Source organism: Coenobita brevimanus, chromosome 27 (assembly GCF_032717465.1).
Source record: "Coenobita brevimanus isolate Jiangsu-jjx chromosome 27, ASM3271746v2, whole genome shotgun sequence".
Lineage (NCBI taxonomy): Eukaryota > Metazoa > Arthropoda > Malacostraca > Decapoda > Coenobitidae > Coenobita > Coenobita brevimanus.
In genome coordinates, this window is record NC_136980.1 from 21432720 (window position 1) to 21457630 (window position 24911).

At 42.3% G+C, this 24911-nt stretch overlaps 1 protein-coding gene across 1 annotated transcript in view; it reads left to right on the forward strand.

Annotated features, from left to right (window-relative positions):
• LOC145394490 (uncharacterized) overlaps positions 1 to 24577 on the forward strand; it is a 442434-nt gene extending 417857 nt beyond the window's left edge. The window contains exon 18 of the mRNA XM_080268339.1: positions 24486 to 24577. Coding sequence (XP_080124465.1) covers positions 24486 to 24577 — 92 coding nt within the window. The remainder of the gene's footprint in view (positions 1 to 24485) is intronic.
• The last annotated feature ends 334 nt before the right edge of the window (positions 24578 to 24911 follow it).

Genomic DNA, 24911 nt, shown 5'->3' on the forward strand with positions numbered 1-24911 from the left:
TGTTTCCTCCATCAATTCAAGGACTTCCATCACCCAGGTGTGGAACCGGGTAAGGAAAATTTCAGGGAAATTTACTGTTCCATCTCCTCCCGTTTTATCTGCAGCAGGTGGAACTGTGGCTGATCCTTTTGCTGTTGCAGAGTTGCTTGCTGAACATTTTGCCAGTGTGTCACAGAGGAATGCAGATACGCCTTCGGCTTGCCACCGTCGGTGCCTAGAGTCTTGTGGTCTCAGTTTTGCCTCTGCTGGGGGAGAGCCTTACAATGTTCCATTTTCAATTTCTGAACTCCAGGCAGTTCTGTCGCAGTGCCATGATTCTTCTCCTGGTTATGATGATATTCCTTATGCCTTTCTACATCACCTGTCTGATGAGTCCCCTTTGTTTTTGCTTTCACTGCATAATAAGATCTGGTGTTCTGGTGAGTTTCCAGCTTGTTGGAGTGCTGCTGTGGTTATCCCCATCCCCAAACCAGGTAAGGACCACCTACAGGCAACGAATTATCGGCCTATTTCTCTAACGTCATGTATATGTAAAGTTCTGGAAAAAGATGGTCAGTGTTAGGCTTGTGTGGTTTTTGGAGAGTGGTGACTTATCCCCTGCCCAGTATGGTTTTCGAAAAATGCGATCTACCTCTGATGCACTGCTGACCTTGGAATCTTCTGTTTGTGAGGCTTTCTCCACTAACCAACACCAGGTCACAGTTTTCTTTGATCTGGAGAAGGCATATGACACTGCCTGGCATCATGGCATTTTACTTTCCCTTCATGAGTTTGGTCTTCGTGGGCGCTTGCCTATTTTTATCCAACAGTTTTTATTTAACAGTTTTTTAAGGGTCAGAGGGGGAGGAGTGCTTTCTAATGCCCGTGAACTAGAAGATGGAGTACCACAAGGGAGTATCCTAAGTGTTACTCTGTTTGCTGTAGCCGTTAACAGTGTAATCAGTGTCCTTCCTGACGGTGTACGAGGATCATTATATGTCGATGACCTCTCAATATCCTTCACCGCATCTAGAATGTCTCTGATAGAGAGGAAGTTGCAGCTTGCCCTTAATAGAATTTCTGACTGGGCAGAGTCTCGCGGTTTCGGTTTTCTTTAACAAAGCCAGTGGCTATGCATTTTTGTCGTCTTCGTGGGGTTCACCCAGACACAGACTTGTATCTCTATGGTAGGAGAATATCCTGTGTGGAAGAGATGCGGTTTCTGGGCCATTTATTTGATAGACGACTAACCTGGGTTTCTCATATTCGCTCTGTTAAGGTGGCTTGTCTTAAAGCTTTGAGTCTTTTGAAGGTTTTAGCTCATACCTCTTGGGGTGCTGACCGTCAGACCCTGCTCCTCTTGCATAGGTCTCTTATTCTTCCTAAACTTGAATATGGATGTGAGGTTTACTCCTCTGCAACAGATGCCTGTCTCCAATTGTTAACTTCTGTGCATCATGCTGGTATATGTCTGGCAACCGGGGCATTCCGATCATCCCCGATTACAAGTTTGTTAGTAGATGCTGGTGTACTCCCCTTGGATTTGCGAAGCCAGTTGCTAATGATGAGGTGTTGGTATCGTCTTCACCGCATTCCAGACTCAATTTCTTGTGCCATCGTCTCCCAGGATTCCCAATCTTCTGCTTATGACACCCGTCCTAATTTCCTGAAGCCATTTGGTTACAGGGTCCGGTCTGTTATGTTAGCCCTCTCTGTCCCGAGATTGGCAATTTGTCCACATCGGATCCCTAGGGTGGGTTCTTGGCTACTCCCTCGTGTGATGTTTTGTAGGTCTGTTGTTGAAAAAAAAAGATTCGCTTCCCCCTCAGGTGTCCCTCTCTCTCTTTTTAGAACATGCCTCTATTCATGAGGGTTCTGTCCCCGTCTATACTGACGGGTCTAAGACTGATACTTGAGTAGGATTTGGTGTTGTTTTCCCCTCCTTTAGTAGGGGCGGTAGCCTTCCTGGCATTACTTCAGTGTATACGGCACAGCTGACTGGAATTTTATATGCTCTTAAAATCATTTTTACTCTCCCCGAATCCGTTTTTGTGATTTATAGTGACTCACGTAGTGCTCTGTCTGCACTGGAGTCTTTTAATGCATCCCATCCATTGATTTTATCAATTTTTTATTGTGGATTTTTCTTCTTGGCCGTCATGGCCGCCATGTGAACTTCTGTTGGGTTCTCTCACATGTGGGTGTGGTGGGCAATGAGAGGGCAGATACTTTAGCTAGAGCTGCGTCTTCTCAACAGCCCCCAACCGACTACCCCCTTCCTGCTTCAGATGTAACACCTTACCTGCAGTACGCAGTTGGTACATGTTGGCAGAGACACTGGGATGTTGTTTCTCATAATAAACTGAAAGAAATCTTTCAGAGAGTGGTTGTGCCAAGAGTTCTTCCCTCCATGTCTCGGCGATTGGAGGTGGCTCTTGCTAGGCTTCGCATTGGGTATTCTCGGATTACACATGGGTTCCTCATGGGTGGTGAGACTCAACCATGCTGTGATGACTGCCTTGTTCCCCTTACTGTCCGTCACTTGCTGGTCGAGTGTCTGAGTCTGGGGGACCTGCGTCAGAGATTCCTCCATAGGCATAAAGGGGCAGATGGTGCCTACTGTTTGTCCTCAATGCTCGGTGAAGCCTTTGGCGATTTTAGTGATGTTTTTAGTTTTCTTCAGGAGGCAGGCCTCCTTCCACTTTTATAAGTAATTGATATTTTATAAATTATGCTTTTATTATTTTCAGTGTTTTATTTCTACTAACAGATTTTAACTTTATTTTGAATATGCATTTTTTTTTATTTAGCTGCACCTTTTACTTTGGTGTCCGGCGGCATATGACCCTGGCAGTTGCGCCGCCAGTTTTTAGTTATTTTCAATCAATCAATCAATTACGTCCATCACAACCTTCTCCTACCTCTTCCCCTCCACCCACATCCCAACCTCCCCCCCGTGCTGCAGCATCCAACACACACCTTACACACAACATAAACATTCTTCAGATAAACATAGATGGCATAAACACCAAAAAACAAGAACTCACCCAATTCGTCAAACAACAGAACATACACATTGCCATCTTACAAGAAACTGAATTATGCAGAACACAAAAAACACTTACATTTCATAATATGACCACCAGTAGACTAGATCAGGCCGACGACAGTGACTGAGGACTCATCACACTGGTACACCAATCCATCAACTTTTCAGATACTAGTGTACACACGAAGTCATTTCTCTCCTCACATGACACCACAGCAGAAATACAGTCAATTAATATATGCACTGGTAACAAATCACACCAATATATACATTCCCCCCCAATCGTTCCTCACACTACCACACAATTACTCTCCTCAAATACACATCACTAACATACCCAACATCATCCTGGCTGGTGATTTATGCCAAGGTATTGGCCTGGCATGTCAACAACCCTGACACAGAAAGAAAGCTGGTACTACAGTCCCAAACAGATAATCTTTTCATACTCAATAATCTCCATCAACATATCCACATCCCACACCAAACCCTCTTCCTCCCATCATCCCCAGACATCACCTTTTGATCCCCAAACCTCGTCCCCACAACATCCTGGAGAGTGGTCAAAACCCTTGGCTCTGACCACCTCCCAGTCATCATCACTACCAAGACCAGCTGGTCACAGACACACGTACATTAAATACAAAAGAAACAACTGGGAGGCCTTCACAACTGAAACAGAGCAACACTTTGAAACAGTAAACAGTACGCCCATCACAAACATCAACACCGCTGTGCGCACTTTCAACACAATTATTCAAAATGCAGACAAAAGACACATTCCTAGAGGCAACAGAAAGAGACACAACCCTAACTTCACACCAGAAATTCAAGGCCTCCTCAGTCAACCCAACACACTACGACACTCCACAACACCTAGTATACAAGACACCGCAGAACTAATACAATAACTCAATGCTCAAATAAACATTGAAATATCAGAACAGCAAACACTAAATCGAAATATTATCTCCAAACACTTGATCACAAAACAAATACCAGGAAACTCTACAAAACACTAAACAGCATCACACTCTCTAACAGCAACATTACACAAGCACATGCAGCCATCACAGCAACAGACACCATACCCTCAAACAAAAAACAAGCAAACACTCTCAACAATCACTTTTCATATGTCAGCCATCTAAACTCCCATCGCAACGACCGACGTGTCATCCGACGCAAGAGACAGTTCCACACAGGCCCAGACTTTGCATTTTTCACTAACAACCAGACGAAGCATATTAGTAGCCTTAAGCACTCATCTGCCTGTGAACCAGACAACATAAGCAACATACATCTTAAGTACCTTGAACCACAAGGCTGTCACGAATCAGTTCGCGACATTTCCCTTTTGTGAGAAGCCACGAACTATTAGTGGAAAACTCACTGTGTATCGCTCAGTTAACCGTTTCTCTCTCCATTTCGAGTATACTTTTCAAAACATTCGTCACCGTTTTCAAAAGGTGACCGATTTAATGCACGTCACTAAGTGCGCTACTGAGCGATACAATTGGTTCTTTATCGTTTGCCTCTGCTTCCCTCAGCCGTTAGCCACGCCTTGCGTCCTGCCCATACAATGTATTTGAATTCAGTCCAGTTGTTGCTGCGACGGAGAGAGGTCCTGTGTTAGCAGTGTGAGGTCAGCTAGTACCCAAACTCCACAGTTCTTCAGTACTTCCATCCTAGTTCAGCCTGGGTGATACGCAGCATTCATCGACTATAGTATTTCTTTTGTGTATTTCCTAGTTTTAAGAGCTTAGTTAAGGTGTTTTTTCCTAGGCGTAAGTATTTAGCTTCTGTGTGAGTGAGCGAGTGCGTCTCATTTAATTGATTTGAATTGTAACGTTAAATTTATTTTTTGTGATTAATAAATTTAACAGTTCTATTTCTTGAGCTTCAATGTAAAGTAAAATCTTGTTTCATTTAATCCAAATTAAGCTTATTTTCCATATAGCTCCTAGCTTGCATAAACGTTTGCTTTCATAACTGGTACTTAGACCAGTCTTGTTGTTTTAACTTAATATCCGTTGTGCCATCTGGGAGTTAAGCATCGGCAAGAACCTGATGTTAGTATTAGTTATTTATTGTCAGGGGTGATGTAACTTTCTCCAGAGGCTAACAGTACAGTAATTCAGCAATTGTGAGTAATTAGTCTCTGCTGTGTACTGTTGAGAAAGTTTATAAATTCTCGTTCTTGAGAATCTTAGCAAGTCAGCGTAAAGTAATCGTTGCTTGATGTAGCAAGACAATCATTGTCTTTGCTCTTCAATATTATTGAATATTATTATCAAATTAAATAATATTTAACCATTTATTTCAAAATTACCGTGATATTATAAAAACCCCGTGACAATTGGCGACCTCATTCCAGGATATTAACTCCTAGCTCTAAAGCTATTCACGAGATAGTGCTCACTCATTCATATTTAGGTATTTATCATTAAAGTTTATAGGCACAAGCTTACTGGTGTTTACCGTTAATTTAGCAAGTGAATTTTGCTTTATCAATCCATAGAGTACTTAACTCTAGTTTATTTTGGTAACGCCAGACGATTTTATTCGCTTCTGGGAAGTCGCCGTACCCATTGTGTTTATTATTGAGTCTTCCCAGTCATTTACACTTTTGATTTATTCTTTGCCAGTTAACTGGATAAGACTGGTCACCACTAGCTTGTGTCTGTACTCTTTACTTGTGGTTATTAGCATTCGTTTGCGAAGCAGCAATCAGTACTGAGTCGCTAGTTATTTAGATTGAGTTAGCGACATGGCTACCACCGTATTTTTACAGGAAGCCAAAGATATGGGCCCTTCCGGACCAAACTGAAATAAAAGAATAAATACTCTCACGGTTCATTTCCGCGCAAGAATGTGATAAAGATGCTCGTGAAGAGCGTATAATTCAGCGCGAGTACGTGCGAGAACAGCGCGAGTACGAGCGAGAACAGCGTGAGGAACGCGAAAAACAGCGTGAACACGAACAAAAACAACGCGAGCTCGACTTAGAAAAAGAGCGACAACAGCTCGAACTTCGACTTGGAACACGGCGAGAACAGCGCGAACAGCGTGAAGAGAGCGTGCACATGAACAAGAGCAGCGTGAGAAAGAGCGCGAATACGAGCGTGAACAACGAGACAGAGAACGAGAACACGAATTGCCGAGCGAGAAGCACGAGAAAAACATGAACTTGAAGTGCTGAAGCTCAAGCGAGATTCCTTGGCTTCAGACACATCTGGTGCAGTTGGTTCAAGCTCCACGAGCGCTCTCCCTGCACATGTTATGGCGACCCCACACATCAAGCTTCCCCCATACAAAGATGGCGAGCGAATCGAGCCATACATAGCTCGATTTGAAGACATGGCTCAGCTTTACCAGCTCGATGATGCAGCTAAGCGGCTTCAGTTTCTTAGTCTGTTTGAGGGCCCTGCCCTCGATATTCTCCACAGAATTCGTGGAGACAATCTCACGTATGAAGTGATGAAAGCTGCACTCATTAAAGCGTATGGCCTCACAGTAGACGACGCCAAAGCTCAGTTCATGCGAGCTCGTCTCCAAGACAAGGAGACAGCTGTTCAGTTCCTCGACCGTCTCACTGCTTACCTAGGTGAGTGGATGGAAAAAGATGAAACTCCTTCCACGCGTGAGGGGATAATTGACCTTATGCTGCGTACACAGCTAGAGAGGTCGTGGCCTGCTGAGCTCATAGCACAGCTTAAGATCTGCCAGGTGAAAGATGCCAGCCAAATGGTAGAGAAGGCTGACGCATTCTTTACTGCATACGGGTATCAAGCTCGTAAGCAAAACACCTGGAGCAGGAAAGATACTGCCAAGTCTGGGAAGCCGTCTCAGACTGAACCCCAGCAACAAGGCCATTCTCAGAATAATGGCCAAGGTCCAAAACCGCAGTGGAAGGACCAGGGGCAAAACACTCAGAAACCTGAGTGGAAGAGGTACAACAAGTACCCTAACCAACAGCAGTATCAGCCACGCAACCGACCGTTGGGACAAACCTTTTCACCACCAGCTCAAAAGAGGCAGGAAGCGAATGCAGCCTTCATTCTTCAGCAGCAGCCTGGTGGTCACGTCCCTACCAGTGTGGGTACTTCCCCACAGTTCACTAGTCCCACAGTGACAGTGAACCCCCCTCCACAGATGGCCAATGTTCCATCTTATAACTCACAAGGCACAATGTTTGCCACATCAATTCAGCAGCCTCATGAGTGGCTAGCTGCTTCCTCCACAGGCCCTCCCACAGGTGACAGTACCTTCCTTGTACAGCCAGGGTTTGTGGGAGGCATTCCTGCGAAGGTCCTGAGAGACAATGGTTCCTCAGGTTGCTCTGTCAAGCAGAGTTTAGTTCGGCCTGAGCAGTATACAGGTCGACAGATCCATGCAAGCCTTATTGATGGATCAGTGAGATTGTTCCCTGAGGCACGTATCCAGGTGGCATCTCCATTTTATACTGGTACGACACTAGCAGTTGTCATGCCAGAGCCTCTATTTGACCTTATAGTAGGCAATATTATTGGAGTCAAGGATAGTTGCTCCGATGATGCTACTCAGACTTCGGCTGCTGCGGTAACACGAGCCATGGCTGAGGCTCCAGACTGTGTCACCCCAGTGATCATTGAATCGCCGCAAGATCTGATGTGTAGTCAACTTGTTGTACAGGAACAACATTCTGACCCGACACTTGCTACCGTGCGGAACAAACAAAGGGTCGAGTGATTAAGTATTCACGGGGAGGTCGAGCCAAGTTCCTTCGCAAACAAGGACGGTTCTACCGTGAGTCACGAACACCCGAGGGCGAGGTTCGACTGCAGTTTGTCGTTCCCGCCAAGTACCGCCTAGCAGTGTTACAATGGGGTCATTGTTCAGCTTCAGGAGGTCACATGGGCAAAAGGAAGACCCAGGGCCGTATCCGAGCTGACTTTTTCTGGCCAGGGATGGGACGAGACATAGATAGTTTTGTCCGTTCCTGCAGTGTGTGTCAAAGTAACACCACTAATCAGGGACATGTCCTTCCTGTGCCATTTGAAACCACACCTGTAATCTCTGAGTCAGTTGAGAGACAGGGTAGTGGTAATGTGGGTGTAGACCTGATGTCTCGCCTACTAACTGCTTACTAACTAGCAACTGTTGTATGTTGGGTTCCGTAATAGGCATCCTAAGCGATTTGAGTAATCCAAGGACCAGCCTGGTTCCCAGTTAAAAGTGTAGACCAGACGTCTCACTCGTTGGCCCTACAGGACACAGTATATCCAGGGCTTGTACATACATGTATACCATAAGTTAAGGGGGAAGTTTGAGAACCTTGCAGAGACAGTCCGAGGCTGTGTATGAATTACCTTGTGGAATGTCTCGAGCTGTGGGCCTCTCTGAGGATTCCCGGAGAATGCACATTACCCACATGAGTGTTCACACCCACGGTGGGTGTTAAAACGTGACCTGCCCGAGATTGCGTAGCGATTTTCAGCTTCCTGTATTACTCGTAAGTGTAGAGTTAGGTTAACCAGTAAACTGCCCGTTCTAAGCAATTTGTGAATTCAAGAACTGGCACGTTTCCTGGTTAATAATGAAAGCGTTAACCAGTAAGCTATAAGGGTTCTAAGCAATTTGTGAATTCAAGAATTACGTTTCTTGGTTAATAATGACAAGTACTGATTGCTAGGCAGAGAGAGAGAGAGACAGAAATAACAGTTTTGATGCTCCACCTTAATTCTTTTCGCAGGTGTAGCTGGTGGGTGCAGCATTGCCGTGCAGATCAGCTGGCCGTTCCTGTTGCATGCTGCCGCCCCTTCTCTTCTGCCTCGTCATCATTATTTTACTATAAATTTGTATTACTGTCATTTTACACGTAGGTACAGTTACACTACTACTGTCACACCTACACCTTGTATTACATACACTACACTACATAACAATTAGTTGTTAATGTAAATGTAGCGAACTTTCGCTCAGTTTGACCTGAGTACAGGATTTTCACAGTCGTCACGGAGTTTTTCCCTCAAGCTTGTTTCTATTAACCCTTTAACCGCGGGTGTCATTCCAGAATGACACTGCAAAAACTGGACCAAACCGCGGGTGTCATTCTCGAATGTTTGTGAATATTTTGAATACCCCGCGTTTTTTCCGTGCGCCAATTGTTTCAAGGGAGAGTAGCTATTAAGTTCTTTCACTCCAGCCGACCTCCACCTCCCTCTTCCCCACCCTGGGGCCCCACCTCCCACCCCCTGGGCCCCCCACCCCACCCCGGACCAAACACGCATCAGTATCTGTCCAGCTGTTTGAGTGACAACACTGCTGATGTGATAGTGAAGTGCAGGCAATTACAGTGCCTTTTACCTGCCTTAGTGAACACAGAGTGGGTGTTAATCGTATGTGCAGTGTTCATATATGTTTATAGTATTATTATCAGAATGAGGTTGGCATTTGGTAATGGTGTGTGAGCGAAAAATAGTGATTACAACACCGCTGATATGGCAGTGAAGTGCGGGCAATTACAGTGCCTTTTACCTGCCTCAGTGAACACAGAGTGGGTGTTTATCGTATGTGCAGTGTTCATATATGTTTATAGTACTATTATCAGAATGAGGTTGGCATTTGGTAATGGTGTGTGAGCGAAAAATAGTGATTACAACACCGCTGATGTGGCAGTAAAGTGCAGGTAATTACAGTGCCTTTTACCTGCCTCAGTGAACACAGAGTGGGTGTTTATCGTATGTGCAGTGTTCATATATGTTTATAGTATTATTATCAGAATGAGGTTGGCATTTGGTAATGGTGTATGAGCGAAGGTAATGGTGTGTGAGCGAAAAATAGTGATTTTACACCCCTCACTTCTAACGGCACTGCCCGTCCTGTGAAAGTCAACAGAGTCATGAAACCTACATCAATGGAAAGCTGAAGGTTAATACTTTCTAATGGTACCTTATTTTTTTCTCTAGCTTTATTCTGTGCAGAGTTATTAAGGTTTAAAGGTTTGTTTACATTTGGCTGAAACCCCCGCGGGAGAGGACAGTCAGGCCAAAACAATACCCGCGGTTAAAGGGTTAACGTAAATACGAGGTTTTTTCGCTCACTGGCGACTGCGACTTTCTCCTGTAGCAGGATAGCACACACACCACAGTGTGAATCTTGTGCGAATGACTTAGGATGTGTACATATATATATATATATCCACAAATTTTTTCCCATAAGGAAAAAATTTAACTTTCTAAGGGCGTAATGTCACGAATCAGTTCGCGACATTTCCCTTTTGTGAGAAGCCACGAACTATTAGTGGAAAACTCACTGTGTATCGCTCAGTTAACCGTTTCTCTCTCCATTTCGAGTATACTTTTCAAAACATTCGTCACCGTTTTCAAAAGGTGACCGATTTAATGCACGTCACTAAGTGCGCTACTGAGCGATACAATTGGTTCTTTATCGTTTGCCTCTGCTTCCCTCAGCCGTTAGCCACGCCTTGCGTCCTGCCCATACAATGTATTTGAATTCAGTCCAGTTGTTGCTGCGACGGAGAGAGGTCCTGTGTTAGCAGTGTGAGGTCAGCTAGTACCCAAACTCCACAGTTCTTCAGTACTTCCATCCTAGTTCAGCCTGGGTGATACGCAGCATTCATCGACTATAGTATTTCTTTTGTGTATTTCCTAGTTTTAAGAGCTTAGTTAAGGTGTTTTTTCCTAGGCGTAAGTATTTAGCTTCTGTGTGAGTGAGCGAGTGCGTCTCATTTAATTGATTTGAATTGTAACGTTAAATTTATTTTTTGTGATTAATAAATTTAACAGTTCTATTTCTTGAGCTTCAATGTAAAGTAAAATCTTGTTTCATTTAATCCAAATTAAGCTTATTTTCCATATAGCTCCTAGCTTGCATAAACGTTTGCTTTCATAACTGGTACTTAGACCAGTCTTGTTGTTTTAACTTAATATCCGTTGTGCCATCTGGGAGTTAAGCATCGGCAAGAACCTGATGTTAGTATTAGTTATTTATTGTCAGGGGTGATGTAACTTTCTCCAGAGGCTAACAGTACAGTAATTCAGCAATTGTGAGTAATTAGTCTCTGCTGTGTACTGTTGAGAAAGTTTATAAATTCTCGTTCTTGAGAATCTTAGCAAGTCAGCGTAAAGTAATCGTTGCTTGATGTAGCAAGACAATCATTGTCTTTGCTCTTCAATATTATTGAATATTATTATCAAATTAAATAATATTTAACCATTTATATCTAAATTACCCGGAAATTATAAAAACCCCGTGACAAAGGCATACAAGCACTCACCAACATAACAGACTACAGTTACTCACACAACATAATACTCAACATCTGGAAGCATGGCACTATCATCACTATCCCCAAACCCAAAAAAGACCCCACATTACGTTCCTCACACCGCCCCATGACACTTCTCTGCACCCCCAAAACAATCACTGAGCGACTGGTATCACAGCTACTCACACCTCATATCCCCCTAGCCCCATCACAACATGGTTTTTAGGCCACTACACTCCACAAACACTCTTCTTACAGACCTAACACAGACAGTGTTTGGTGGCATCAAATCAGCTAGGCCACCACACAGAACACTCCTAATCACAATAAACATTAACAAAGCTTTGGATGCCATCCCCTGCCACAACCTCACAAACAAAATATTCAACAAAAACATACACAATAACACAAAAAGATGGCTGGGAAACTATTTAGCAGGCAGATGTGCACAAGTAACATTTACCAGTCAATCATCGAACATCAGAAACTTTACAAACGGCGTCCCCCAAGGATCTGTTTTGTCCCCTACTCTCTTTAAGCTATACTTGCACGACATACCCCCCACGCACCACAGATACATATAGCTTCCTATGCAGGTGACACAACAATAACATGTACACACCAAAACGCCAGCACAGCCGTACACATCCTCCAACCTTACCTTAACACTATAGACGAATGGTTCACCACAAATAGGCTCAAAATAGCCCCATCCAAATCTACAGTGATCCTTCTCACAAACTGGACAGCAGAACAGTCACATTCCACACCTCACAATAAACAAGTCTCCCCTAACACACACACACACACACACACACACACACACACACACACACACACACACACACACACACACATTCCTTGGTGTAACATACAATACATTAATGCCATTTCAACAACACATCACAAACATTAGAGATAACTTAACACCCAAGACTCAACGCCTTAAGGAAGCTTGCGCATACATTTGGATACAACAAAGAAACCACCACCATAGTATACAATGAATATATACGTTCAGTGATGAATTATGCAAGCCCTGCTTCGGCTTCTAACCTCATTAAAACACACTACAACACTCTCTAGGCCATACAGAACAAGGCCTTAAAAATAATCACTGATTGCACAGCTACTACACCTACAGACCACTTACACCAAGAAACCAAAGTCCTCAAAGTTAAAGATCATCTAGGCATGAGAGGCACACAAATTCTCGCCTCAGCCTCCACAAAGTCGCACCATCCACTACACTATATAGCAGCACATTGACACACACTAGTGAACATCAAAACAACACCCAGCACACAATGTCACACACAAATACTGTCATCTCTACCCCCTTGCATGCCTCAGTCCAGCTTCCAGAAACATCCACACTCAAATCACTTGCTGCCCCGTTCAATCACTTAAAGATAACACACTGCTGCATGAACAGCCTCCTGATATCACCCTTCTGAATCCTGTCTCCCTCGTGAGGACAGGGTCCACCTGGCCAGGCTGAGATGTGGGCATCATCCAGCTCTCTTGAACTATCAGAAGAGGCTGGATGACTCCGTCATTGACGTCTGCCCGGGATGGAACACAGCACCCCATACCATTAAACACATTATGGAGAACTGCATTGCACACAATCACCTGTGCCAACAACACAACATACACTCCTTGAGTTCTTTGTGGGAAAGCCCGGTCTCTGCCGTGACCATCCTTAGAGACTCGGGGCTGTTCGGCCAGACTGCCTAGGGAACAATTACTACTGCCACTACTATTATGGTTATTACGATGGGCCGTAAAACTTCGAAGGTTTCACTGTGAAAGATATACTAAAGTTTACAACACCATATAAAGGTAAAACAAAAGAAAAGTACAAAGACTAAGATAGATCAAATAAAACATAAAAGATAAAATATAATAAACAAGAAATAAAATTTACGACAGACGAGCACCATACATCACCAAGTCGGTATGATAGCAGGAATAGGAGCAGAGGGTGGAAGAGGAGGACGAGTGGGACAGTCATTATAGCCCAGTGGCATTGAGAGGGATAAAGAAGAGGGAGTAGAACAAGAAGAGAGGGGGGCAGGAGGGGAAGGAGGGAGGGGAGTAGGAGGGAGATCAGAAGGAGCCGAATTGACTTCAGCCTCATAAGGCACGATTTCGGGACTCATGGGGTCCTGTTAAGGAGTCACCAGAAAATCCATGATGTCAGTGAGGGTTTCCCCCTCAGCAATTGTAGGGAGTGTCGTCTGCAATGTTGACAGGGGAGGAGGAACACGTTGTAAAATGGCTAGCGGTGATGTGGTAGAGATGGGACCAGACCATGGAGTCGATTCAGGGATCTTCATTGGAGTAGGCATCACAGAGAGCGAGGGACTAGCGGTACGTATCTTACAAGCCGTGGTAGAACGTGAGGGTTTTGTGGAACCTTTGGCATCCGAAGCAGTGGAGGGTAGCCCATGTTTACCAGAGGGAAGCAGACTGCAGGCACCACGCTGTGGCAGAGGGAGTAGTCGTTGACGTAGAGAAGAAGAAGTGCGAGGAGAAGCAGCAGAACGGGAAGGATGATGAGAGGAAGAAAGAGGAGTGGATAATAAAGGCGACAGGGAGGAGGTAGGAGTTGAGAAGTCTAGAACAGAGAAAGAGGTGGAAAGAGAAACAGGAGGGGCCTGAAAGAAAGGAGTAGAATAGGAAGGGGGAGAAGGGGAGGAGGAAGAGGGGAGAACAGAAACAGAGGGAGAGGAGACAACAGTGACAGATGGAGGGATATATAACGTGGAGATATGATTAGAGACACAAAAAGAGGCCGAGACAGTAAAGGAGTTAAAGACTGGCGACATCAAGGGAGCAGGCATGTCAAATAGGGAGGCGAGTACAGAAAAGGAGTTAGAGGTTGTGATACTTGCAGTGGGGTGGGATTGAGAGACAGCATAGGTAGTGGAGACAGGACGGGTCACTTGAGCAAAATTGATACAGGAAGAGAATCCTAAGTCACGGGCATGTTGATGGGCTGCACAGAAGGAGAAACCTTCTTTCCAGCAAATCCTGGAGACTTCAGTTTCAGAGTTGTAGCCCAGACATTTTCAAGATGAGGTGGCATGAGAGCCTTGGCAGTTCGGGCAGACTTGCATCTCAGCCACGCAGGCTGTGTGGCCCCGTATTTAGCTGGGTGACCTTATTGCCAACAGGAAGAACAATGTTGAGGACGAGGCGTGTATTCCTTGACCTGAAGTAATGTACCACCAACAATAACAGAGATGAGAAGGTCTCAACCCCTGAAGCTGATCTTCGCTATGTTGGCTGAATATTTCCGACACCCCTGAGGAGGATGCTTGTAGCACTGAACAGAAAGTACAGGAAGGTGTTGGGCAGACAAAATTTTTGGATGTCAGCATAATATTCAGAAAAACTGTGGTCACCTACAGATAAATAGGACGGGATCAGCATGGTTCTGGTGGTAGAGTTTAGGTGGACATCTGTATCGCCGGTGATAGAGTGACCGAAGGGTCTGTTAGTAATAAACAATACCTTTTCAGCCAGCACAACAGCTTGAACAGTCAGGAGTCGGTCACCAATAGGGCGTGCAGCAAATGTGATATCAGGACCTATTTGTCAGAGGAGAGAGAGAGAGAGAGAGAGAGAGAGATAGAAAGTGAGGTCGTTAGTCACTGGTTGGACGTTGAAATATTTTGGCCATGTTTGGCGCACCCAAATCGAAGATATTCAGGGGAGGTTCGGAAAAAGGGGAGGATGGAGGAGGGGGGGTAGAAGAAGAAATAGTAGAATAGGAAGAGGAGGAAATGGGCAGAAAAATAGGGGAAGGGGGATCCACCTGACTGGGAGAAGGTTTAGAAGGAATATCTCCCATTGCTCCTTGAACTGGGGGAGTAGATTCATTATTGGCCATGGTGAACCGAATTGTACAATGCGGGAAATAAACTGGTCCACTCCTGAGAGCCCGAGTCAGGAATAAAGGTGAAAGAGACAAAGGGCTACCGTACCCATGGTTCCCTGAGGCCGTTTGCGGTTGGCATAAGAGACAGCCTCGCATCCTATTGGCACGGCTCTCACACCTTAAGAAGGTGGGACGAAATGAAGAAAAAAAAATGAAGAGAAGAAAAAAGACCAAGCAAAATTTGTAGGGCCAAGGGCCGGGACCCGAGGGCGGGGAGAGCAGCACAGAGCAACATCACCCCCACCATGAGGCCCCAGCCCCAGTCCCCAGAGCCCCCTCACGACTGCAACGGGCTTGGTTGTTGGTGGGGGGGTGCGATGGAAATGTTAGGAAAAGTTTGAGTAAAAAGGATGTGAGTTTAGTGAGTGTGGGTGTAGGTAAGAGTGGGTTTAAGTGGAAGTGAGTTTAAATGGGTGTAGTCGTGATGCTTTGGTAGTTGTGATTCTGAATGTGGGTGTGGGTGTGGGTGTGAGTGTGGGTGGAGACAGGTGTGGGTGAAGGTGGGTATACTGTAGATGTATGTGTCAGTGTGGATGAGGATGTAGAGTATGGATGCGAGTAAGTGTGAGTGGTTGGCGTATGTGTTATGATGGTTAAAAATGTGAAGTGTGATTGTGGAGGTGTAAGTGAAAGGTATGAGTGTAGAGGGAAAAAGAACTGAATGGCTAAAGAGAGACGATTTATGAGACAAATACTTGTGGTCAGCTGACAGATATATATCCTCTGTATATAAACAGTTAATTCTCTATTCCTGGCTGGGAAAAAGAAGTTGGGATGATGACAATAATGATGATGACGGTTTTGTTTTCTTCCTTCTTTTTCCTAAATGGTTTTGTGTCGAATGAACGTGTAATGAGGGATGTGTAGGTGTGGGTGTCAACTGGAGTATGAGGTGTTTTGTAAGTGTTTGCTTGGGGAGCAAGTATGGTGGTAAATGTGGGACATAACTTTGATGTTGTGTGTATGTGTGTGTGTGTGTGTGCGCGAGGAAAAGAAAGGTCGCGTCTACCTTATTTTAACTTGTAATAAGTCTAATATATAATATGTACGGTCCTAAGCTGGTCTTTGACTTGTAGCGAATGTATCTCATAAGGTAATAGATTGAATGCTTAATAATGCAGTTCTGTACTACTGTCATAAAGACTTTGTAGTTACTTGTAGAGAAGTATATTTTAGACTTGTGGTCGAGCGGCTTTTATGTCTTGTAGTAGTTTCCCCACCAGATGTCATGTAGTGACGGGAGAGGTAAAGAATAGTATGGGACTATTTTTATTTGTCTTGGAAATATTAAACAGGTCTCTCCCATGGGAAGAGTATAAGTCCCGGGTAGCTACCTCCCTGTCTCGCTCTCTCTCTCTCTTTCTATTCTAAGGCTAATCTCCGTCTCGACCTCTCTCTAGGGTCGCTTGTCTCCTTCTACCCTCTCTTTCCTAAAATCTGGTGTAGCAGGGGTGTGTCACGTGTGTTCCTCGTGGATCTTTGTTCACGAGAGGACTGCTGACAGCTAACTGCATCATCTCCTTACTGGCCGCCGTCGTCAGCTTTCCTCAGTGTTAAGAGGGTGTAAGCATGTTTAGCACTGCTCGATTCTCGCAGACACAACACCTTCTCATCATTTGACTTCCTGCCTCTATCTGTCTCTCTATCTATTTATCTATCTATCTATCTATTATGTAGTCCTACATTTGCTCGGCCGCGCGAAAATGGCGTACCATCGACATTTAACCCGTCACGTCCCGAGGTTTTCCGCACCTCTGACATCCCCCAGTCCCGAGGTATTTTCGATTTTTTTTTTTTTGGCTAAAACCTTCGCTTTTGGTGAGAAACATCGAAAATTCATAGAGAAATCGCTCTCCTGAGGTTTAAAGTGCCCAATCCAGGTACGAGTTCCTCCTTACCTGAGTGGGTTTTCTAACATGCTGGCACCAAAGAAAACGAGTTCTATGGGAGGGTAACTATTTTATCCACTCATAAACGGTATTTATTTATTTACTTGGTACAAATGTATATGTAGTATGACAGTATATTGGTTTTCAAGCAGTAATAAAGGCATTATAAGCATTGTTTCACTCACTAACTAATCACCATACCTGACCTATTTTTGCCACACTACCTGATCATTATTTCTGGCTGTTTCTTCTTCTAATGCTATGTAAACATTGTCCTCCACATTGTCATCTATTGGGGAATCACTCTGGCCCTGAATAACTTTACTAGCCAGGTCACTGGTAACAGGTCCTTTGCCAAGACAATGGCGTGAGGGGGGGAGGGGGGAGGTTATGCAGTGTAAGGCATTGTCCCTGCTTGGTATCTTGTACAGGAATAGAGGAAGGTGTCCCGTGTATACATACGAAAAATCACGTGCGAAAATTGAAAATTGTGCAAATTAGGTACCTTGCAATTGCACGACGTACTGGTACGTCGCCGGGACTGGCAAATGCAAATCGTGGTGACGTACCCATACGTCGTCGGGACGGGGCGGGTTAATAGTTATAACATATTAAAACATACTACATACACATCATAATGAACTTATAAGCTAATTAAGTGAAATACATAATATTGTAAAGTAACATAATTGTATGAATATTGTATACATATATTATTCATAGTAAATAGTGATTATTCAGTAATATTACATTTTAAATAAGTTGTATACATATTTGAATAAATGCATTAAAGTAAATTATTTAACTGTAATACAGTATGTACTTGGGATATTATAGTGAAATGCATACATGCAAGAATAAAAATAGTTTAAAATTAAGATTATTGTAAGAGTTATTAATATTTCATTCAAAGATAATGGTACTGGTCTGTCATATATGGGTCATTCTTCTTTGTATTATTATATATATATATATATATATATATATATATATATATATATTGTATATATATATATATATATATATATATATATATATAGTGTATATATTTTTTATATATATAATTAATACTATATACAAAATATATACACTTCATTCAGGGTGGTTAACTGTGATGTTAACTCTCCCCCCACTAAACAATGACTCCAAATTAGCAATTCTTGCATGCATTCTGTGCATTGCCAACAGCAATACTGCAACTACAATGCAGATGATTATAAAGACAGTAGGTGCTGGGCTATACACATAATATGGGTTGAACATACTCAAACTCAAATCTTCCCAGGGCTTCATTGTTTCATTGATCAGCTGCATAGTTTCAAACTTAGGTGAAGTCAGCTTAATACTTGTGCTCATGTTTAAGTTCATATTAGGCAGTGGGTGGAAATGTTTGTGTGTATGGTTGATAATGGCGTAGTGATTGATGGTGGAAAAAGTAGACATGGATGGTGTAAATACCGCACAGTAGTCTGGTGCTATGTATAATCCTGAGGCTGATGTATGAGATGGTGGTATATCTGGACAGACTATGTAAACTGATGTGTTATGAGGGAAATAAAAAAACTGCGAGTGTCCAATGTGTTGATGGTGTACAAGTTTATCTGGAGCAAAAGTGAAGTTGCAATGATGATGAATATTGTTATTGCTGATGATAGCCATTTCACAAGGGACCGTATCAGTAGGCTGAAACGTGAAAATGTATGCAGGACAAAGATGAACAGCATGTAAGGATGTGCGGCACTTTCGCTCAATCGTTGACTCACTTGCGAAAGTGACAGTGTCTCGTCTCTTGGAGACCATGATGAGTTCGGTGTCTGTGTTGATGTTGATGATGACCAAAGTGTTGTTGTTTCTATAGGGGAAGGGGTGTATTTGGTATACTGTGAACAGGTCTTCCGTGATGAATGGTACATGAACTATCACTGATGTTGGTGTTAGTGTTGCTTCTAAGTACGGGTAATATTGCATAAATTCCCTACTGCGGAACAATGGCTTCAATTTATGTTTATGTATGCCTTGACTAACTATCTGACGTAACTCATGAACTGGGAGTAAGTCATTTGTGATCTTGCCATCACCAGCATTCGAAATTCCTTGCATAAGTGCCCTGAAATGATCTCTAGTGTTCTCTAAATGTAGTAGAATCGTGTCAATATGTTCTGTGATGATGGAGAAGTGCTGGAAAAGAGTAACGTTGCCCTCTAAGTCATTTATTTTATCTACACTCTCGAGAGCTACGTTTTCTGCTTGTTTCAGGTTTTTCACAATTGTCTTCATTGCCGAGTTCTGTCCTGTGATGAATTTATCTTGGTATGTTAGTACCTGAGCTATCTTATTAAATTTGTTGTTTATTTCTTTAAGGTCATCCTCTGTAGCCAATCCAAAGATGTTCCCAAGAATTGCGCTGCCCAGATCGAACAAACCGCGCTTTTGGCGAGTACGTGTGATATTGTTCCTGTCGCTCAGTACCTCCGTTCCATAAGATGGGAGATCTTGGATCATGACGAGCATAGTTGACTTCGCCTGTTCTAGTTTCCATTTCGCTAACTTCACCATTTCATCCACTTCCTTGGTGTTATGTGCCTGTGAAACATAATTCCCTATCTTGAAGTCCAGAGTTCGCATCGGCGTCGCAAGTCTTTCTACATAAGTAGGTAAGTCATACAAGTAATCTAGACTTATTTCAGTACTCATGACGTCCTTGACGATTGTAGTCGTGGCCGTTGGAGCTATGAGGCATCCTTGTCGTACTATATGCTTGGGGTCTAGGTGCGCATATACTCTTACTATGTATAGGAGAATCCATAGCATAAGTCCCTTCATCGTAACCTACCGAAAAAAAAATCTATTAATTTCCTATAAAGCTGTGGTTGATGATAGTGATGATGTGCGTTACGGTTGGCTGTTATTTCATTTATAGAAGGAGTTTAAATCGATATTTAATTCTCGTAAATGATGTACTGTAGATTTCATTGGAATAGTTGCACCTATGTTCGATTGTTTGGTATATGACCTTAATTTCTTTTTGTAATCATTGTTGTGTTCTTGCTTGGTTTCTTGAGGTACGTTCACCTGTTCGGTTGTATCCGAGGCTGAATAATTATGTGATAATTCCCTTGAAACTCGTTTTAAATGGTCAATATGAACTTGTTTTTCTTCGCCACTTGAAAGTGACTTAATTAAAACTTTGTTTGCTTTTATGTTAATTACTCTGTATGGGCCCTCAAATTTAGGGGATAATTTATTGTCTCTCGTATGAATGACTCCGTAAACAATGTCTCCTAAGCTGATAGGTGAATCTTTTGCCTTCTTGTTAAATGCCTCCGTCATTTCTTCCTTGGACATCGTTAATTGTTTTTTCACTCTTTTGTGAATGTCCTGGAATTCACGTAAACGGAGTTTAGAGTAATCATCGTAATTGTATATAGGCATGCTGTCACCTTCTAGGAGCTCATATGGTAATTTTTTATCTGTGCCATATATAATGAAATGTGGTGTGTCACCAATGGATTTATTTATAGACCCATTAATGGAGGCCTCTACTCTGGGAATCCAATCATCCCAGCTTGCATAATTTTCACTGAGAATGTGTCGTAGCACATCTAATACCTTTTTATTTTGTCTCTCTACCAACCCATTCGATGCTGGGTGATAGGCCAAAACGTTAACCTTTTTGATGTTGTATTGTTTACATATTTCTTGTAAGATCTCAGAATTAAATTCTCCTCCATTATCACTTATTAATACCTTTGGGGTAGTAAAGCGACATATTACATTATCTGTTATTGCCTTTGCTACTGTCTCTGCTGTCTTATCTTTAATTGAAGCTAAAATGACATAACGGGAAAAATGATCCGTTGCTACGAATAAGTATAGGTTATTATTGTATGATAATGGCATCTTGAGTAAATCAACAGCGACAACGTCCCATGGTTGATGTGGTACTGGGTAATTACCCATCGGTGCAGGTGTGATTGGGTATCCTTTGTGTTTCGCACATGATTCGCATCTGTCTATATGATTGTTTATATCTCTTCGTAATGAAGGCCAGTAATATAATAGCTGGGCTTGGTTGAATGTCTTATCCTTTCCAGGGTGTCCTGCATGGGGGCTGTCGTGTATCATTCGTAATACTTGGGGTATCATGTCATTAGGTACTACCAACTGGTTAGTATTTCTTTGGCGTTTTGGTTGTTTAGAGTTAATTTTGTATAATGTATTATTGACCATTGTGAATTGTTCAAGTGGAACATGAAGTTTGGGTAATTGTATGTCATCTCCACTTTCTAACTTGTATATTACTTTTGACCATACTGGGTCAAGTCTTTGTGCCTTTGCAATATCCTCGTGGTTTGGGATATTTCCTTTGAGATCTAACGCCGCGACCTGAATTGTGTTCGGGTTCCTAGATAATGCGTCAGCTACTATATTCATTTTACCTTGTATATAATGAATTTGTACATTGTAGTTTTCAACTGTACATTTCCATCTTGCTCTCCTCCCAGAAAGGAGTTTTTCTTTAAACATACCCACCAGTGGTTTATGGTCGGTGAATACAGTAAGTGGATTTCGTAACCATATACCAAATCTCGAAACTTTTGTAATGCAAAAATCACTGCAAGTGCCTCTAAGTCTGTAGTGCTATAATTTTTCTCCGCACCTCTTGTTTGTCTGCTGGCAAATGCAATTGGTTGATTCTTTCCTCTTTTATCTTCCTGCATCAGTACAGCCCCTAATCCTTTAACTCTGTACAAATAAGAAATGATTTCGTGTAATTCGGATATGCTAAACAAGGTGCATTTGTTAGTTTAATTTTTAGATTGTTAAATGCCCTTTTTTGTTCTTCTTCCCATTGGAATACAGCATCTTTTTTGAGTAGTTGGAATAGAGGGAAGGCTATATGAGAGAACTGTGGTACGAAGGACCTATAGTACCCAGCCAGACCTAAAAATTGTCTAACTTCGTCAGTCGTAGTGGGTTCAGGAAAATCTCTCACTGCCTGTATTTTGTCATCAGTGGTGTGAATACCATCAGAACTTAATTTGTGGCCTAAGAAATTTATTTCCTTAAAGCAAAATTTGCATTTAGAAAGTTTAATTTTTAATCCAGCATCACTAAGCTTTTGTAAGAGTAAGTCTAATTTCCTGAGATGATCCTTAATATTCTTCGTTGCGATAATAATATCGTCAAGATAAACAAATATTCCTTGTCCTAAAATTCCGGACAATACGTAATTCATAAGACGCTGGAACGTACCGGGGGCTGTCCTCAGTCCCATTGGCATTCTTGTATATTGATAATGGCCTCTGTTTGTTGAAAAGGCAGTGTATTTACGTGACTCCTGAGATACCGGAATCTGATAGTATCCGTTTAGGAGATCGATGGTCGAGAATATATTATTCTCAGGACCAATATTCTGTAGAACATCACTTAGCAATGGCATGGGAAATCTGTCTGGTATTGTGTGATTATTTAGTTTACGGTAATCTACTACCGCACGCATTTCTCCATTTCTCTTGGGCACAAAGAAAAGGGAAGCGTTCCACGGAGAAACTGAAGGCTCAATAATTCCAAGCTTTAACATTTCATCGACATACTGATTTGCAAGTGTACGTTGGGAGTGTGGTATGCGATAAGCTGGTACGAAAATTGGTGGTGTTTCTGGGTGCACATTAATCATGTGATTAATCAAGTTAGTACACCCTAATTGTTCTCCGGGCAATGCTACGGTGTCCCTGTGTGTTTCCAGCAGGGTTAACAAATCATTTTCTTCGTCAAATTCACCTGAGTGAATTAAATTCTCTTTATTCTTTCTCTATCCGTAGATTTTATCTCACTTGTTACTCCACCAATATTTATTTCCTTCACAGGGGCGAAACATTTTTCAATATTAACTATGCAAGTTCCCTTCTTCAACTGAACTTCCCCATTCATGTGATTAATAATGAATATCTGAGTTAGCCCTTCGTCGTTCGTATGACATAATGCGTTTTCTACTGACAATCCCTTTACTTTACATAATTCTTCTAAGACAAGAACAGTACTATTCCGTAATTTGCTCTTTATGGTAACCTTCATGTATGAATTAGGTGGTATAACCAAATCATTAGTGAGATGGGCTGGAAAAATTGATAAATCAGTACTGTTATCTGGGTCACTAATTCTGGAGGATGGGGTTGCTGGTGTAAGTGGATTTATACACTCATCTGTTTGTGTATGTTTGTTTAAGCCTTTAATATTACCAATTCTTTTTGGCTCTCTTCTACCAATCGGTGAGGGCTCTGAAAGTATTTCCTCTATGAATTCATTATCAAAGTCTATTCCATTCATTTGTGGGAGTATAGTTATGTTCTCAGTTCTCATGGATCTTAAGCCCAGTAACATATGAGCTTTAATTGCTAAGTTTTCAACGATATAGAACAATGCAGAGAATGGTCTTGTAGTTTCTGTGAAACTGAGATTTAATCTTATCATACCTTTTACTGTAATCTCTTGACCATCTACTGTGTATAATTCTAAACCAGCTTCATCCAGAAAAGTTACTTTCTTTTTATTTATTTTTTTTATTTTATTTTATTTTTTTTTGTATGTATTGATTTTCTATAGTTTGTTTCTCTTTGCTTGTGTACACTTTTTCCATGTTGTTCATGGTTACATAATTACTGACTAATTTTCTTGGGATACTTTTCCAAAGTTTAGTTTATATTACCTTTCTACTGTTCATTTCTGGAAACTGCAGTTATGTTTTCTGTACAAAAGCTGTGGTACACAAGTTAATTTGAAGGCTAGAGTGAGGTTAGAAATGATATTACCGATATGTGTTAGACGGAAGGTTTAGGATGACGGCTGAATGTACGAAGAGAAGCAACTGGGGAGGCTGGTCTAAGAAAAAAAAAAGTACAGGACTAGTAAATCATGGGTTCAGTCACAAAGCTCCATTATCATACTTATCACTTTGTGTAAATTTTCAGGGCAGCCCTCTAACGATGATACAGCCTGTGTGAGGGAAAGGAAATAACCAGATGTTGGTGGTTGACCACCAAGTCGGTAGAAAGGAGGGGGCAGGGGAAGAATTAGTTGGTAAGGAAGTGAATTTCAGTGGAAGGAACAAGTGCCGGGGCTCAACAGAACATGTGCCGGCAGTATTTAATGGCAAGAGACAATCACAATTACATACCAGCGTGATTGAGAAGGAAAGCATCCAAACATTCTCCAGTAATACCACACGCAACCGTCGATTTACTTTCAGCTGTAGTTAACGGACAAACTTGACAAACTTACTAAACTTTATTAGCTTTGCAAATATTTATATTATTTTGTTTTATACGTTTTTCTCGCCAAATGCAGAAGTGGCTGAAGTGGTGGCTTTTCTGCTGAACGAGCGGAGCAGCTACATGGTGGGAGCCTGTGTTGAGGTGACGGGAGGATACGGCATGTGATCATCATACACATCTTTCTCTTCCCAAGTCAAAAGCCTTGAGGAAAGATTAGAGATGACCTGATCTATATTAACTGAATGATTGATGTCAATTTGATGTTTGGTTGTTACGCCAGGATTTTACTCTTCCTTCTGTTTGCTTAAACTATATTGAGTTCTTTTTGCCTTTTGAGAGATCATATTCAGGTTGAAAGAAGTACATCCTCTACAAGGAAGACTGGACTTTTTTGTGGCATAATGTATCGCTTTAGATAAAATCCTATTAAACGGTGTTATAAATATGTGAAAGAAAAGGACGATTGCGGATATCGTAAGATTTGGATATCACTCAAAAA